This window comes from Centroberyx gerrardi, chromosome 22 (assembly GCF_048128805.1).
Source record: "Centroberyx gerrardi isolate f3 chromosome 22, fCenGer3.hap1.cur.20231027, whole genome shotgun sequence".
Taxonomy (NCBI): Eukaryota; Metazoa; Chordata; class Actinopteri; order Beryciformes; family Berycidae; genus Centroberyx; species Centroberyx gerrardi.
Window position 1 is genome coordinate 16,279,128 of NC_136018.1, and position 17,774 is coordinate 16,296,901.

The 17,774-nt window shown below is 43.7% G+C and overlaps 1 protein-coding gene across 3 annotated transcripts; it reads left to right on the forward strand.

The window, feature by feature from the left end:
* The first annotated feature begins 469 nt into the window (after positions 1-469).
* pabpn1 (poly(A) binding protein, nuclear 1) lies at positions 470-16,978 on the forward strand. 3 transcript variants are annotated; one of them, XM_071908856.2, is made up of 7 exons: positions 470-918; positions 3,656-3,764; positions 5,109-5,176; positions 5,996-6,102; positions 7,508-7,595; positions 9,510-9,664; positions 16,200-16,978. In XM_071908856.2, exons 1-7 carry the CDS (start codon positions 784-786, stop codon positions 16,393-16,395), a joined length of 858 nt encoding a protein of 285 aa, XP_071764957.1. In that variant the 5' UTR covers positions 470-783; the 3' UTR covers positions 16,396-16,978. The 3 variants fall into 3 exon arrangements, with proteins under 3 accessions (XP_071764957.1, XP_071764958.1, XP_078147514.1); XM_071908857.2 differs by lacking the exon at positions 16,200-16,978 and adding an exon at positions 14,983-15,957; XM_078291388.1 differs by lacking the exon at positions 470-918 and adding an exon at positions 1,213-1,338.
* The last annotated feature ends 796 nt before the right edge of the window (positions 16,979-17,774 follow it).

Sequence of the window (17,774 nt, forward strand, 5' to 3'; positions counted from 1 at the left end):
TTATTTGTGTAATTAAGATGTCATTACAATATTTGTTGACTATTCTTAGTCTCACTTGAGGTTTCTATTCTAGGCCTGGCCATACAATTGTATTTTTCTGAGGTTCCTCTTGACTGGTAAATTCACAGTTTTCTGTTTAAACCTTGTGATTGTATCGCGTTTTCAAACAAAGGTCACCAAGGTCGCACTGAGCAAGACAATTTATATGACACCGACTGTAATGTGCTTCGAATTAATTTGCTGAACAAATGGGTTAGCCAGTCTTTATGACTAACAGATAAGTGATTGGCAGAAATGTAATCGAATTAAAGGCACATATGCGAGTCTGGAACCGGAATGTCCTGCTCGATTATCCAATGGGAACCCAGGAGACACAAATGAGGTTTGTCTAGAATCTTCCACTGACAAATAGGATTGAGAGTTTACGCCTGCAGTGATACATGACTCCGCCCCCGGCTTCCATTTCTGAACTGAAGGGACGCCGTTCTCGCGTAGAGTCCTCGCCTTTTATACACATATTCAAGTAAATAAACTAGGTTCTCTGCCGTAAATCAGGACCATTAACCCGGGACGGCGAGTGAAACGGTAGTCCTTGTGTACCGTGGAATGCTGTTTGAGTAGTAGCTGGGAAGGAAGCTGGCATTTTATTTCACATTTTAACTTTCCTAAGCGGCGTTTTCCGCCGTTTTTTTCTTTCGCCCCACTCACTCTACCCCTTGCGTGAGTAGGGGCCTGCAACGTCGGTTTAGCCACGAGGCGCGTCGGTACAGAGGGAACAGGGCGATGGCGGAGTTCGGTAACGGACTGGCGGAGGAATCCCTACTAGATTCAGACCCCGGCCATCCCGAGCTAGAAGACCCGGGTGTCGGTGACGAGGAACCAGGATTAGAAGAGGGAGAGGCCGCGATTGAAGACCCGGTAAGTGAAGGGCATTGTTTCAGCTGTGAGAGCCACATGAAAACCTCTCACCGTATACGTTTGGTCAAGTACAAGTTCTTGGTGTGTGAAGCCCCCCTTTTTGTTTAGTTTTCTTTTACAAATCTTGTGTCACATGCCGTGTGCGTTACTGCTATCGCCATGTCGATATTAACCGCCATTGTGGTTCACGCAGTGCAGTAGAAATGGGTGGTGACATGCGTGGTACCGGTAGCCATCTTGGTGCAACAGTGGTGCCAGTTTCTCTGCGCCAGAGAGCAGTTCGACCTGGTGGGGGGAAAATCCTCGTCGCAAAAATGCGAGACGGAGATGTAGGAGACAGTCAGGGGCGAGGGTAGGACAGGCCGCCGCCATTAGCCGCCGCAGTGCGAGTCTACCTGCTGAGAAGGCGACCTGCTAACGGTAAACACGCCTTTTATTTTCTTCACCATCGCCATATGCTGACAGCTGCTGCATTTCAAGCGCCGGTGTGTGCACATGTAATTGATCAAGCGGTAGCAGGCTAGCTTAGCTAACGCACTAGCATCAAGCGTTGTAGCTAACATGACCACCAGACCTGCTGACCGCGGTTTAAATCGCTAGCCACAAGATGAAATGCGGCATTTGTTCTTTTACAGTGGCTAACCACTATTAGCTTGCTAGCTGGATGTTAGCCTTATAAGTTCCATTGATGATGAAATGGCTCTGACTGGCACGCTGGTTAGCAAGTTAGCTGACTTTAACAAAGCTAGGGTGGAGATGGCAGACGTGCACCTGACTGACCATCCTTATCATGTATTTTGGACGACGTGCCACAGCATCTGGGATCAAATATCGTCGGGACATCGGATGCGCTTCGTCTGGTTAGATGGTCGAAGGTGCAAATGGCGCTAGTTGGACTATTTCCAATTTTCATCCCCTTTACATTTGTGCATATGCTCTAGTATCGGCTTGGCAGCCTGTCCAGGTGGGTTTTAAGGCTGTGGCACAGTCGGCCAGTGAGAGCATAGAACGCAGAAGCAGGGGGTTGCGGTATTTGAGGGGCTGGGTTTGCATCCTTCAGTGTTTTGCTGGAGCAAGGAGAACGAGAGAAGGGAGGGGAGTGAAAGAGCTTGCACTGAATATGCGACAAAAATATTAGCCACAACGTGTCAGAGCTGGTCAGCTATATGCAACACGCTATATACTGATATGAATGTGGATTGATATCCTCCTCCCTGTTATTGAAACGCACGCATGAGATCTGTAGCTGAAGGCTTGTTTGAAATATCAGATTATAGGGCTCGTCAATATAGGAAGACTGTGTTATGATGGGGCCACATTGTCGTTATCATCATGTGCTGTGTGTCACTGAGCAGGTTTAATCCAGTGGCCTGGGAGGACTTTTTACGTGCCTGGATGGGGTGGTGAAGGGGGGGGGGGGGAAGCTGTACCTGACTTTTGTGAATCGAACATGTTCTGTGCCAGCCCACTGCACCCAGCCGTGTGCTGGGACGGGCTTCTAAAAACAAATCCTGTCAGTGTCGGCAGCAGCCCTGGATGGAGCTGGAGTGACTCCCACTGTGCTGCAGTGCACCACTGTCAGACAGGAGAGCCGCTCCACTGTGAGGACTCGGCCATCACTGTGTTCACCAGAGGAATTTTTAGCTTTTGGCAGCGGTGGTTTGAGGATTTCAGTTTTTGTTCTGACCTCGGCCCGATCAGAGTCTGTTCCAAGACCCTGTTCCAAAATGGCTTTTATTTGAATGTTTATCCTGTCATACTGTGGCTATTTTGGCTTTATATTTATTTGTTTATTGGAGATGAGTAAAATTTGATGATGCCTTGTCATTGTTTTTATGGCATTTCTCTTCTCTAGATAGGATACGGACAGGAAATATGAGTGAAGAGCGTGGTTGTCATGCAAATGTCAAACTTGATTGGAATCCACGATGTTTCATGTACCTGTTATGTATCTTGCTTGCAGAGCCACTGGGGTGCCCCCCCTCTTTTCCCCCTTTTTCTTGGCCTTGGGGGCAAATTTCAAGCTCTAGGTGTTCTCTACTACCAGATTTATGTTGGGGGTGGAAACATTGGTTAAAAAAAAAAAAGGCTAGACGAGCAAGGCAGTGTAAAATTAATAAATTTTTAGATGAAACTAATGTAGAGTTTTGGATTTGCAGTTTGGGCAGAAACTAACAGCCCAAACGCACATTTCCCATCCTTCAAGATTGAGGTCATGTGTGACGCTGCCTTTCACTCGACACCGGTAGACAGGCAGTCAGTGCAACACATGCATACAGGGTCAGCATAGGCTGCAGTGCCATCTTCTTAGAGTGATACTGTGTCACTCGCTTATGAGAAAGGCCATTCATTAAATTTTCATCTCTAGGTTTGGTAGTTTGTGTGAACAGGATTTCATTTTTTTGTCAGATTCATTCATTGCAGTTTTGGGTTGATAGTTGCTTTCTGCAGATTGTCTCAACTCTTGCTTGTGTGTGTGCTTATTACACTTGTGATGACAGTTGAGGGGTGTGGACATTTTGGTCGGTCTTTTGAAAAGGGACCGTTGGAGAGTGTTTGGGCCAGGGGTTAGAATATCACTCAGTGCAAGGTTCAGCGTGTACTGGTGCGGATTATGGTTAGGTAACTGTTGTAGTCGGTTGAAGTATACCAATGTTTGTGTTTATGTGTGTTGGACCGAGTCTGTGTAAGCATATATACTGACAACTGTGCATTGGAATTTGCGTCTGTTCTGCAGGAGCTGGAGGCAATCAAAGCCCGGGTGAGAGAGATGGAGGAAGAAGCGGAGAAGCTGAAGGAGCTACAGAACGAGGTGGAGAAACAGATGAATCTCAGCCCCCCGCCAGGTTTGTGTGTTTGTGTGTGGGTCTGTCTGGCTGACTGTCTGTCTGTGTTGAAGCAGACTGTGTAAAGCGAGGGATGCCCTCCCTCGGTGACTAAGTATTGGGCTGGTGCCAGGCTAAAATGAAGTATCAGAGTTTCTCCCCAACATTAAAAAGTGGTTCTGAGAGCCACGTGTAACACATCAAGAGATCAAAGCAGAGCGATTTGATCATCTGCCTTTGCCTTCACACAGAAAAATTAATAGTCTAACTTTATATTGTACAATAAAAGTAATATAATCCATACTTGGTTATCAGTTGATCCAAAGTTAGGTGGTTTGGTGAGGGCTGAGTGAAAAATTGACACACCAATACATTGTGGTTTTATTTATTTATTTTCCTTTCCATTTTTATTAAAAAAAATTCCAGTTCTGAATCTATTCTACAAATCCTGCTGTTAGTAGGCTACTTATAACCCCTGTTATTTTACAGCTACAGAAGAGCAGATTTCTTTTTGTATTGAAATCAAATCATATCCTTACCCACTTTATCAAAATCGTGTCATGAGTTCCTTGTTAATACCCAGCAGTAGTATAGGCGTGTCGAGAGTAGAAAGTTGTTTTTTTAAAGTCGACTAATTCAAGAATTATTGTTTGAATTGGGATCGTAAACCACGTGTGTTAAAGCTGCACAATTAATTGAAACAAGATAGAAATTGCAATACAGCAAGAGGCTGCAGTGTGTTATTGGGAGGAACAGTGTTTCAGACTCATTAATAAAAAAGACATTCTGGCACAGAGTACTCCCCGCCTCCAAATCAAGTCGTTTGTCAAAGAAAATCACCTTTAAAAAATCAACTTTATTCAGACTGAGGTATTCAGCAAAAAATTGGAGGTAATGGGTTTTTATTAAGCAAAAAACATTGGTAATGTTCAGCAAAAATTACAATATGATTTGTGTGTGAGAGAGAAAGAAAAAAATGTGAATGGAAAGAAGTGTGCAATACACAAGAAATGGCCAATAAACCTGCTATGAAGTTCTGTCAACCTGGCCAAGTTCCAGGCATAATTTTTCCATAATTTGACTCGGATCCAGATCCATATATCCCTAAACCAGCTGATTAAAAGCCAGGGTCTTTAACCTTTCCCTGCCCAGGGCTCAAATGGGTTTTAGTCTCGTCTTTGGACCCACTCTCATTAAACCACGTGTCTTTGTGTCATGTGAGGGACTCACCAGATGAAGACCCACTTTGTATAACAGCCCATAGTTTAAGAAACCAGGCTATTAACTATTTTTGATTTATTATAATGAAAAGGTCTTGTCGCTCACGTGGATGTGTGTATTTTGTTTATCTCTCTCTCATATTAGCCGGCCCCGTCATCATGTCCATTGAGGAAAAGATGGAAGCAGATGGCAGATCTATTTACGTCGGAAACGTAAGCCACTTCCCCGTCTCATAAACATTGTTATAAAGTATATTTTTTTCTTTTTTTTTGTTTTATCCTATCCTATTATTTCTTGCCCCTTTGTTGTTGTGCCCGTTTACTTTCCTGTTTACCACTGACTGTTCTTGCGTTTCCATCCAACTGTCAAGCAAGTTTTAAGCAAACTTTTGAAGTGTTACAAAAAATAAAACCAAACCATTTCCATCAGCTTGCTTGAATGAATCAATAGCCCTCCTGAACATAGAATATGACTACATTAGAAAATCCATTCATAAGAAAAATTGAACTTTTGCACTGACTGTATCATTATGTATTTCACAAATGTTTCCATAGCTGTCTATCACATAATTTCTTTATAAAAAATAACATTTTTAGAATCCAAAGAGCATAAATACTCTATATTAAGAAAACTTGATCCTTCAATCCTTTAATTCAGTGCATTATAATTGACATAAAGAAATTGAATAAAAACCCAGCAATTGACTGTCATTTGTGTAGATTATATGGAACTACAAGCTATGTTTTATGCCACATTAGATGACATGGCAATCTTCCCAATGTCTGTGTCAATGCATCAGCCTTTTGTTGTTGTCAGTTGTTTGTGTGGATCTCTATCAAAATGCAACACTAATACCCAAGTGAGCCACCCTGACACATCCCCTTTCTAAGCTTTATCACAATGTGTGCAAACTAATCTCAAACATGCTATTATACTGAAATAACATACATTTGATCTAGAACTAAGTGTACATGCTCCTGGTTGTGTATGTGTGCACTCCTGCCTCTGACTGTTTCCCTCTCTGTCGTCAGGTGGACTATGGAGCCACGGCAGAGGAGCTGGAGGCTCACTTCCACGGCTGCGGTTCCGTCAACAGAGTCACCATCCTGTGTGACAAATTCACAGGGCATCCCAAGGGGTAAAGACAGATATAACACCTTGTTCTCCATGCTGTGGGTGGATGAATGGATGGGAGGCTGTCAACCAGCTTGTGTGGCAAACACACAGGAGAAATGACACTTTTCGTTGTGGATAGATGGATATGGAGTGTAAATACTGATGACGCTGTCTTCTTTATCTGTTGTAACGGCGCAGGTCTAGTGTTAAGTTTATTTCCTCTCCCTCTGTAAACAAAGAAAAGAGGAAACAAAGGGATCCCTGAGTTGACAATTCTGCCATAGCATATTTTAAGTGTAGAATTAGATTCCAGTGGTGGCGGCGTAGGATTGTTTCCGACCCGCGTGATCCATACATTTCCAATAACTCCAAAGCGTTGTAAAGTCCAAAAAAGTCAAAATTTATTGAAAAAAGATAGATGTAATCTCTTCCGAAATTCACAACATGTTTTTACCTAACGAAATATTCTTCTTCAATTATATTTGTTGGCGTTTAGCCTTTCAAAACAAAAACATTCAAAACATTTCACTGCGGTCAAAAAACTGTTTGCTCTCCCGCTTGCCACACACAAACGGAGGACCGCACCTGTATTAAAGGGGCCGTCTAGCAGCCATCAAACAGCACCTATGGCTCTACCTATCCACAGTGCTATGTCATACAATAAAAAATGTAACAAAATAAACGATACTTAAATAATTTGACCCATATAATGTCTGCATGCAAACAATATAACTAGATTAAATACATTTACATATTTACATACTCACAATAACAAAAAATCTATTTCGGCTCTAACATTAAGTCTTACTTTCTATGTTTTCATCTGCATGTGTAAAATGGGAGTTGATACAGAATAGACTACATTGCCATTCCATAAACTAGTCCCACCTCATTCTTCAAATGGCCTTGGCTTACTCAAGATACAATAGCTACCCACGCACACAGAAATCCCTGTGTGTTGATGACGTCTGGGACGCATTGTTCTTTTTCTCTTCATCTCATCAGCTTTTATTTGTAGTGAGTGATTAGTCTAAATGTTCAGCAAAAGTTGTAGGAGAACAGGTTTCCTTTTACAACCGTTGATTATCTGAGTAGGGCGCCGTTCTTGATCATTGTGACATTAAATGAAGGCCATGCAATCAAAATACATGAATGATGTATTATGTACATAATTAATGAAAACAGGGAACCGTGCTGCTCTTTTGTTTTGACTCAAACATATTGGCTGTCTGTGTTTGCATTTGAGTACCAATACATTTATATTGCGCCTGACTATCCCTCTAATTGGTTTGGTAATTATGTCATGAGCAGTTTGTGTTGTCCGTTTTGCATGTTTCCCCACATTGGGTTCAAGTGAGTTCAGACTGCAGCTGATTATTTCTGTAGTTGATTGATCATTGATTACAAGTGACCTTGTCTTTTTCTAGGTTTGCCTATATTGAGTTTGCTGACAAGGAGTCTGTCAGGACGGCCATGGCTTTGGACGAGTCCCTGTTCAGAGGAAGGCAGATAAAGGTAAGAGAAGTTCAGCAAGTGATTGAGTCTTTTTCTCCGTTAAGTAGACTGTAATGTGGTAGTTCCCACACTAGCGTTAGCCCCCCCCAAGTCATTCAACAGTGGTGGATCAACACGGCAAGAAAATGCCACCATTGCAATAGAGTTGTCACGGTGTCGTTTCCCTCCTCAACACCGGTCACACCGGTTATACCGCCTGTCGCCACTAGAGGGTCAAAGCGCTATCAAAGTCAGCGTCACTACAATGAAAGTGAAACATATAATTCCTCTCCAAACTCATGTTAACGGCATTTGTAAACGTAACACTTTTTAATCAGCGATTTATAACACTGCTCAACACTCAGGTAGTTAATGTGAGTGCAGTGCAGATTCTGGCATATTGCCCTTCTTTAAGGGGCGATCACACCGAGAAGCGTCGCTACAGGCGCATCCGCTTCAAAAACGCCTAGGCAGACTGCGTCGGGCAAAACAGCTTGATGGCCTGTGGAGCAGGGCTGCGTGTGCGACCGGGTTAAAGACCGCTAATATCAGCGTTTCATCTGTGTTTTCCTCTGTCCCACCGTTCCCACCACATCAAACCACATCAAAACAGGAAGGAAAGCCCGCCTTCTGCTTGATTTGATTGGTTGCCTGGCCCAAATGTGACATTGACGAGCGGTGCGACTCCGCGCCTTGCGCTGAAAAATTTAAAATATTTTAACTTTTATGTGCGCCTAAAAACCGCCAGAAAAACGTGACGCGTGTCGCAAGAGAAGAGCACGCGCCTTACCATAGGAAAACAATGGTTTTGGTGGCGACACGTTTCTAGCGACGCTTCTCGGTGTGATCATTTGGATTGTACTGGACACATTGCTGTCACTAGGTAAGGACAAATAATTAATCCTACTCATCCTAATCTGTCATATTAGTGATCAGATTTAGTGATCAGTATGTTGGTAGTATGTCCATTTATCATTTTGTAGCCCAACTTGAACATGGAAGCTCTGAATATGTGCTTTTATTTTACAAAATACAAAATAACGGTATTCCCGGTGTGGGGCTAATGCCACCGGTGTGGACTCCAAAACCGAATGCCACCGGTAACACCGCCCACCGCGACAACCCTACATTGCAAGAGAAAATGGGAAATGAGCGAAAGTTAAATGTGGTTCAATTTCCCTTTTTTAAACAATCCCCAAACAAGGATAAACCTAGTGATTAGAAAAAAGTGGTTTTATCATGGTAAATTATCCAAATCGGAATACTTGCCACATTTACCAAATGATGTGGAACCAAAACCAAAAATAATCCCAAGCACCACTGCAACAGAACGATTACAGAGGAAGCACCGTGCTACCTAAATTTAGCCATTGCTGAAGCTGCCAAAGCTGAATTTTCATAATTCTTGGTCAAATCTACGTAAATCAACAGCAATACTTCACTTTATAGTAAAAGGCAATGGCTTTGCCAAAGAAGCATGTCATGGTTTTCCCTGTATTCTTTAAATTCATATTTTCCGTGGCTAAATATTGGTGATGTTGGTATGACTTGACTGAACTTGCGTGAACATAGGTTTTCATTCCAACCAGACATTATAGCAGCTCATGTAAATTATTATTTTCTCTCTCTGGTTGCAGTTGTGCTGTGAAATCAGCTGATGTAGTGTTTGGTTGGAATGAAAACCTGCATATTCTGGTCTAACATCTGCCACGGAAAGCTGAAACATAATTCTCAAACTGAAAGGAAAAATCTTTTTGAATCTGGGCATGACATTTATTTAACACTCACACTGAAAATTTGTTCAAAGAAAAATCAAGCCTAGATCTGTCCCAAGGCCATAAGAGTTTTCTTTTAATCTGTGAACACTAGAAAGAGGAGAGCCACAACACTCTGTTCGATTGTGTAACCGTCCCTCTCTCCATCCCTTCTCTTTAGGTGGGCGCTAAGAGAACAAACAGACCAGGCATCAGCACCACAGACCGCGGGTTTCCCCGGGCCCGCTTCCGCTCACGGGGAGGAAACTTCTCATCATCGCGCGCACGCTACTACAGCGGCTACACGCCACCCAGGGGCAGAGGACGGGCCTTCAGGTGAGCTGACGCCGAGACGCCTCCCACCTTCTGACACCCTGGGAAGACACTGCACTCACACACTCTTCACCTCACACGCTGTCTGACACCGGGAGGAGGGGGAGGACAGGACCAATGAGGAAGAATGAGGAGGAGGCGACGCTGTCATGTCCAATCAGAGCCGGGGGTGATTATTGGCGATCGCACAGACCTCCAGTTCTGACAGACATGACAATATCGTCTGCTCCTTATTCTTTCATAGGACAGGACAGGGATGGAGCTAGGGAGGAAAACAAGGAGTGGACAGTGTTATCATGAGTGACATGAGTTGTCTGTACCACACACTGCAGCGAGACTTTTGCAGTGTGACTGATGTTTCTTTCGTTGCTAAATCATGCCACAACATAACACACGTTACATTTTCAGCTCTGGACCTCCATGACAGTCAGGGGCAACACTGTCCTCTCCCCACATGATGCTGAGAACTCACAGGAAAACAGAGGGCTGGGATAATAAAGCAGGGACTGGAAAATGATGTCAACATTAGGAAACTCGGACTTTGGGCCATAATAATTGCATAGTGGCATTTTTGTTTTGGTTCACGCAGCATAAAAGCACTTACCAGTGTAGTGACATTTGTCACTGTGCAATGTATGATATCTCTTGTGTTTGAGTCTGTTCACGTTATAGTCCAGTCCTTGTTTTTTTACTTCTGGCTAAGAGAAGGGACAGGATAGGATGGGTAGGACAAGGAGAGAATGGGGGATAGGGAGGAAGTGCTTGTGGGTCAGAAGCCACATTTAAAGGATTGGATAGTATGTTTCTTTTGTTCTGAGCAGGTAGAAAGGTGAGAGTGGACATGTGGAAAAGATCTTTTTTTGTACCTCATGATTGGGTAGGATAGAGAAGGTAAGTATGGAAGGGCAAGAGAAGGTGAGTAGGTAAAAGTTGAAGTGGGGAGATGGTTGAGAAGAATAATGTGCAACAAGGTCAGTTTTGGCAGTGGAGAGAAAGTCAAATTCACTTGGAACGGTTTCATTCCAAAATGCTTTACATATTGATATTGAAATCTGTGAAATTTACTTGGCACTGCTTAAAGAATATAGCTGATTCTCATCCTCAAAAATGTTGGTTATATAATATCCATAATTAATTTGACTTAAATATTGATCAGAATTCTGTATGAGTACCTTTCTAAATAGTGGGTACCTCATTTTGGAACGAAACACTTCATTTTTGGAGATCTAGACTAGAGGAGGGTGTATCAGAGACACATGCACACACAAACACATGGCCTGTAGCCAGGTTATGAATCACAGTCAGTCACAATCAGTTTGGCGATTGAAAGGCTCGTTGCATGCAGCATCACGTATAACCATTTCAGTGGAGGCAAACAGACTCTGTGCACGGCAATTTGGTCTTCCCAGGCTGTACATACACTCTGTACTCTTTGTATCTGCTGGAGCCCTGTTTGGGTCTGTGCCAACACAATCTCCTGCAACTTAGTGATACAAGAAAGGTAATGTGCAAAGCTCCAGTAGCTGCACTTGTTTTTCTTGCTCCTTTTTGAAACATTGGAAGGCCATTTAGAATCGGCATGGGGGGACGTCATTCATTTTGTATGGCCGAGAGGTTTGGGCTGTGCTACTGGCACTACTAGGATTTGATGGAATATGTTATATACAGTGATTCACTGTAGTGCAGCGTTGTGTTTCGGATGCTCCATCCCATCCATAGAATGTTCAGAACCTGTTGCAACTGACAATTTGCTTGTGAATTTGATTTAGAAGCGGACTTGTTGCACACACTGATGCACTGTTTAGTGGGGATGGATTGGATCTTCATTCATAGCTAAAGCAACTGGTCTGCACTTATTGGCATCCACATAACAGCAGTTTTTTTCCAATCTGTACAAAGGCCTGCTCCCTTAGTTTGTAAAGCCTGGCAGAGATCAGAGTGCTGTGCACTGGGAGTCTGGTGGCTCTCTGGGGTGTCTGTGAAGTGAGACGGGGTCTCTCGTGATTACTTTGGTCAGATTAGAGTGAAATTTCAATGGGCTTCACTGTGGCGCTCCGCAATGGGGCTCTTAGTAAGACTTCAATGTAGCCCAGTTACTACTGTAGGGTCAAGTGGGGCTTGTCACGGCTAACTTAAAATGTTAACAGCATGTGATCAAAGGCACTGTTTGTTCATTTTTAAATGGAGCCCAACTATATACATTGTTTCTGTACACAACAAGAGGCAAAAGAATCACAAAAGATGTTGTTGGGGGACAAATGAACAACAAAGACCTCATGTAGGCCCTGGCAGGCCCTGGCTGGCACTTGTAGGCACTGAGAAGGCAAGGCTATGGAGAATCTCAGCCTGGGAACTCCCAGTAAGCTCCATGGTGGAGCTCCGTCTGTGGAGCCATGTTCTGTTTTTCTGTGTAGATGTTGAGAGACTGAAAGAGAGGAGGTGTGGTGCCAAGCACAGTGATCAGCATGCCAGCCTCCTCACACATGCACTGAGCTTTTGAAGTGGAGAGATTCTGATTTTAATCAGCCCAGCAAAGCATCTGGATCCTTTAGACCATGAACTATGGCATACTACTTAATGTTCCAATAAAAATCAAGAACATTTTTCTGAAGCAAGATGGTGCAGCAGGGCTTGAAAGCAGAGGTGCAACTTCAGCGATGAAGTTTGTCAAGTTATTCAAACACACCTCCATTTAGTCCTTTTTATCTTGCTTGATTTCTTGTTGAATTTCTGCCCTTGCTGTTGATTGAATGAGTATTTCTGCACTGAATTCCCATCTGAGCGAGCCTGCGCTCTAATAGCCACCAGAAAAGGTTACATCTCTCTTCATTCATTTGTGTGCGAAAGTGTCTGAGCCTCAAGGTCAGAATCTCTCTAATCACTCTGTGTACTTACCCCAGCCACTCCTACACATACCAAGAAACCCAAACCCTGCCAATTCACTCACTGGGATTTGGCCTAGCTGCAGGACAAGGCACCCCTGGTCTTGAGGAGAAGCTGAGAAGTTTTTGATCCAGACCTGATATTTAATCAAGTCTCCAAGAGTTTTAAAGTGTTGATCAAGGATAGCGTGCTGGCCCTAATGGAATGAGGACATTTAGCATACCTTGACATTTACAATTTTAGTTTTTTTTCCTTACCAGGAACCTGGCACTTGAGTTGAAAGCTACAGATTAGCTTGTTAGCTAGTACCCATAGCATAGCCAAATGACAGATTGTGAGCTTTGAATTATAAGGTTTATCTGGGTGGAGTGCGGCTCCACCCAGTTATTGAGCATCAAAAATATGACATCCCATCTGGCAAAGCTGTTGGGTACTTTCTATCTTTTTTTTTAAATGTTCAACCCCAAATGTTTCTTAAAAAAAATAAAATAAAAGGAAAAGCAAGAAATATTCAAAGATAATGAAATATGTTTAACTGAATTTTGTTGAAAAAGTCGGATAGACTCATTCTAAGCTCACAAAATGTTGAAACTTTTTTTCGTCCTCAGTAATGTGATAGTAATGATCTTACTCATAATCGCACTAAGCACTCTCCCGGGTATTATTGTTATATTTTAGCAAAAGTGTTTGTAACAACATAGTGTATCTGCCCACTGTCTAACACCGCTGAATATGAACAAATCACCCACTGAGAATAGCAGTCAGAGAAGCATTCTTGTTAAATAGGCGACCAGAGGGCCGTTTCACTGGCATCGATCACTTCCCCTCACCCAGGAGAGCAGGAGGGCCGGCTGGTCGCTACATCACCAGTGTACTTCAGAGAAAAGTGCAGGACAGAATCGTGCTCAGATCTGAACCAAATGACTCAGTGGTGCCATGTCCTGTAGTGGGAGAACATCCAACACACGCCCAGTTCAAAATCTTTGCGTTGACCCTTCCTGGGCTTGGGAAGATGTCACATGGCTTGGCTTTGATAGTGCGGTGACAGTCTTGGCAGGATGCTCCCTAATGCATCTCAGTGTTAAGATGGGCTTTGTTGTATTATAAGCAGAAATTGTGATGTAACTAGCCCACAGCAAGTGTTTTCTGTTCAGGTGAAAGCAAAGCTGCCTCATCTGCCAGAATTTGAATGAGCGCTAATGGACAGTGTTGCCAAATAGTGCTGCTGGTCCAGCGCCTTAAATCCTTAAAGCCTGATTGTAAGAACAAAGAAGATCTTTGTGTTAACTTGCTTTAAAGAAATCTGGCTGTGGCTGCAAAAGCATTTTCACTGGTATTGCATCTATTGACATTAACATAGCTGTTATCTTCCCAACCTTGTGTAAGCATGGGGGATAGCCTGAATTTTGATTTGAGCCTGCAAGGCTGTCACCCAGAAAACACACACACACACACACACACACACACAAGTACTCATGTGTAAGAACCGTTTGGTTCTTCTATGCTTGTGTGGGGATTTATGTCCTCACACGTACATGGACACTCAAACTCAGACTCACCTTTACAGCGTTCACTCCCAGAAACGAGGGTTCATTCCTGCAGCCTGACCTCAGCATCTAGCTTACCCAACCGCTGGTTTTAGCCCCAGTGTGACCTCTTGTGTTTGTTGCCACTGGATGCCTTGCCGTGAGTGTGTGTGTGTGTGTGTGTGAGTGTGTGCAAGCGAGCCAGGGAATGGGGGAAAATATGTGCTTTGATACCACCTGGCTCTGCGTGTGTCAGTTAGTGTTTTGAGTGTGTGTGTACATAAAGACAAATGATGGTGCAGTCCTGAGTCCTGTCCCCCAAATTGTCAGGTGTGTGTGTGTGTGTGTGTGTGTGTGTGTGCACCATGTCTTGCTGGGGGTATATGTGTGGTGCTGTTTGTCCTCAAGGTCTTTCCCCACAGTGACCCCAGAGGCGGCTCTCGCAGAGAGAGACAGAGAGAGAGAAAGAGGGAGAGAGAGTGCCTTTACTGTCCCCTCACACCCACACACTAATCGTTATCCTCATATTTGGAAATTAAACACATTTTTTCCTCTGTTGGCAAAGCTGCTTTCAGCTTCTTTCAGCACTGCAGCCTACTCTTTCAGAATGATTTGAACTGTTGTAACGCAACACCATGTAAGACCAAAGGCACAATACCGTTAAGATGGTATAAATGTCTATCTAGTGATTTGTGAACACTTCCTCCTAAACATTTTGTCATGCATTTTGATACTTTTTCCCCCCTCAGTTTACCTCAAGGACTGAAATTTCAGCAGACCCTTCCTCTGCCCGCAAGCACACACATACACATATCTATCTACTATACTATACTATATCACACCTGGAAATTGGTGTCCGTCTTCTTAAGCCAACCAGAAAAAACTCACCCTCTTTTTCTCTCTCTTTTCCAGGGGCCGAGGGCGAACAACATCGTGGTATTCCCCTTACTAATACACCCCCCCCCACCCACCCAACACTCCTTAACTATCAACCTTCTCCCCCCTTTGTTCCCATTAAAAGAAAAAAAAAAAAAAGAATGAAAAAAATCCTCCCCCTTCCCCCCCAATAAAAGAAGAAAAACCCCCAGAAGAGAAAAAAAAAGACAAAAAAAAGGAAAAAAAAAACTTCTCCTGGACAGAGAGAGAGACTGACTGGCCGCAGTGTGCGATTGTGTGTGAGCGTGCGTGTGCGGAGGTTGATGCGGTCACCCCTGGTAAGGTATAAGCTGGCCATTGGGGGAGAATATGGTGGCATTTTTTTTTTTTTTTTTTTTTTTTGTGTTTTCTTTACACTTTCTGTTTTTTCGGGGTGGGGGTTTGAGAGAGGGGAGGGGGAAGGAAGAGAGAGAGAGAGAGAAGATGGTATCTCAGGCTGCAGATGTGTCTCCTTTGGTCTGGCTGTGACCTCCTGCTTTCACACCATCACCAACACGGCCCACCCACTCCCCCCTCCCCTCTCCACCAACCACCCAAAAAATGAAAATATGCTTGCAACAACAAAAAAAAAACAAAAAACAAGGGAAAAAGACAGCAACAAGAAAGGATGTTGTGTTCATTTTTTTTTTTTTTTCTCTTTTTTTTTTTTAAATGTACCGTACATATGTGCAACTTCCACTAGCCAGACTGTTGTTGATGTTGTTGGTGTGTTTTTAAGTTTGTGGTACTGGAGTATATCATTATCCCCCCTCCCTTCCTCCCTCTTTTTGTGTCCGCCGTTTTCTGCTTCCCCACCCGCCTTCGCCCCATCTTCCTACATTTTAACTCATTGCTTTTTGTTAGTCTTTTCCCTCTCTTTGGCTCATCCCGTCATCCCATGCCACTAGTTCAGTGTCCACTGCTGTTTGGACAGTAACAGGCTTTTGCATACTTTTAATTTTTTTTTGTTTTTTTTGTTCACTCCATACCTGTCAGCACCCACCCATGCCTGGCCAGAGCCCCCGCCTTCATTTTTTCTTTCCTCTTGATAGGCCTCAATGTTTTTATTTCCTGCACCCCCCCTCCTCCTCCTCCTCCTCTGTGCTCCTTGTCCTCCCACCCCCCCCTCCTCCTCCTCCTCCTCCTCCTCCTCCTCCTCCTCCTCCTCCTCCTCCTCCTCTCTCTGTATATTAGACCACTTCTTGTCGTTTCAGGTTTCAGGACCAGTGGAGGCTGACTACCCCTCCCCAGGTGGCGCCGGCCCCCCCCACTGTCTCCGCGGCTTCTCTCTCTCTCTCCGCTCCCGCTATGCACACTCACCCCATCCTGTCCGTGTGGGGGGGCGGGGGCGGGGGGCAGGGCGACCACCGGCCCGCCGCGGGGGGCATTTACTACAACAACAAACGCTGATGATGACGCTTTTACTCGTTTCGCACCTCACTCACACACACAAAGAAACACACACACGTACACATGCAGATACACACACACACACACACACACGTACACATACACAGCAGGCCGACACACACTACAATACAGACCGCACTCAACACAATCGACCAACCCAACACATAATTTATATAGAGAGAGAGCTGAAGCAGGCAGGCAAGTTGACGTGAGAGCGAGGAAGGCAGGACCAGAGACCGGGGTGTTTTTGGGGTGAGCCTCGGGCCTTAGGGCGCCCCCTTTCTCTGACTACGCGCAGTGCAGTCACGGCTTGTCTGGAGGAAGGCCGAGGGGCTAACGGCATTGATTATTAATTTAATACTGGAGTGGGCCGGAGCTTTTATTTTAAGGGGAGGGGGGGGTAAAGGTTAGGGGTGGGGTTTGTGTGGAGAGGTTTGTTTTTTTTGTTTTTGTTTTTTTTGAAACGGGGGAGTGGGTTTGAACAACAACAAAAAAAAAAAAATGTTTTGCTTTTTTTTAATTTTTATTTTTAACCCATGAGTCTGTAATTAGAAAAAAAAATAAAGACATTGTGTAAAAATGAGATTTTGTCTGTGTGAGTCTGTCCTGAGCGTTGTTCCTGTTGCACGTGATGCTAGAGTTTTGTTTTTAAAGAAGTGAAACTGTCCGGTTACGTCAGTGTCTGCTTAATGCCAGTAATATCTGCCCATAATTCATACCATTTGTTTAACCTACTTAGTGTATCAGATGTGTGGGGCTTAATGCATTGGGACGAATCAGATGGCGTCAGCAAAGTTGTCAATCACTGAAAAGTACACTTAATTGATGTCAAAATACTTTCCTGGGATTGCCTAAACTTTATGGCAGTCATCACCCTCTGTGGTAAATCTCTAACATCTGGAGCCTAAGTCGGCCAAAACTGAAATATTTCTGAATATTATTTGGCCAAGACTGCTCCTGACAACTTCTGGCCCAGTGGTGCATTTCAGGGTTTTACAGACTAGACCCCTCACAGTAAACTTGTTCTTAACTACCACCTTAAAGAATACATAACATTATGTACAACATGCTGACCACACTGCACACATTTCAGTACATACTGCTGCTGTATTTAATATGTGGGAAATGGCATAATTCTGTGAAATGGATGGAAATTCCAATTCAGTAGGCGGTGATAATTAACAAAATAAAGTCCTGTTGAGCTCCTGAATAGAAATATTGCCAAACATACCTAAGAATGAGACAAACAAGCAGGCTATTTGAGATGTAGTTATTTTTGGAGAAAACGTGTAGACTAATTGGGAAGGCAAAATCATCTTTTTCTTGAATTCTGCCTAAAATAACAATAGTTAGTGCTAATAAGCCCATCTCCTTTAATT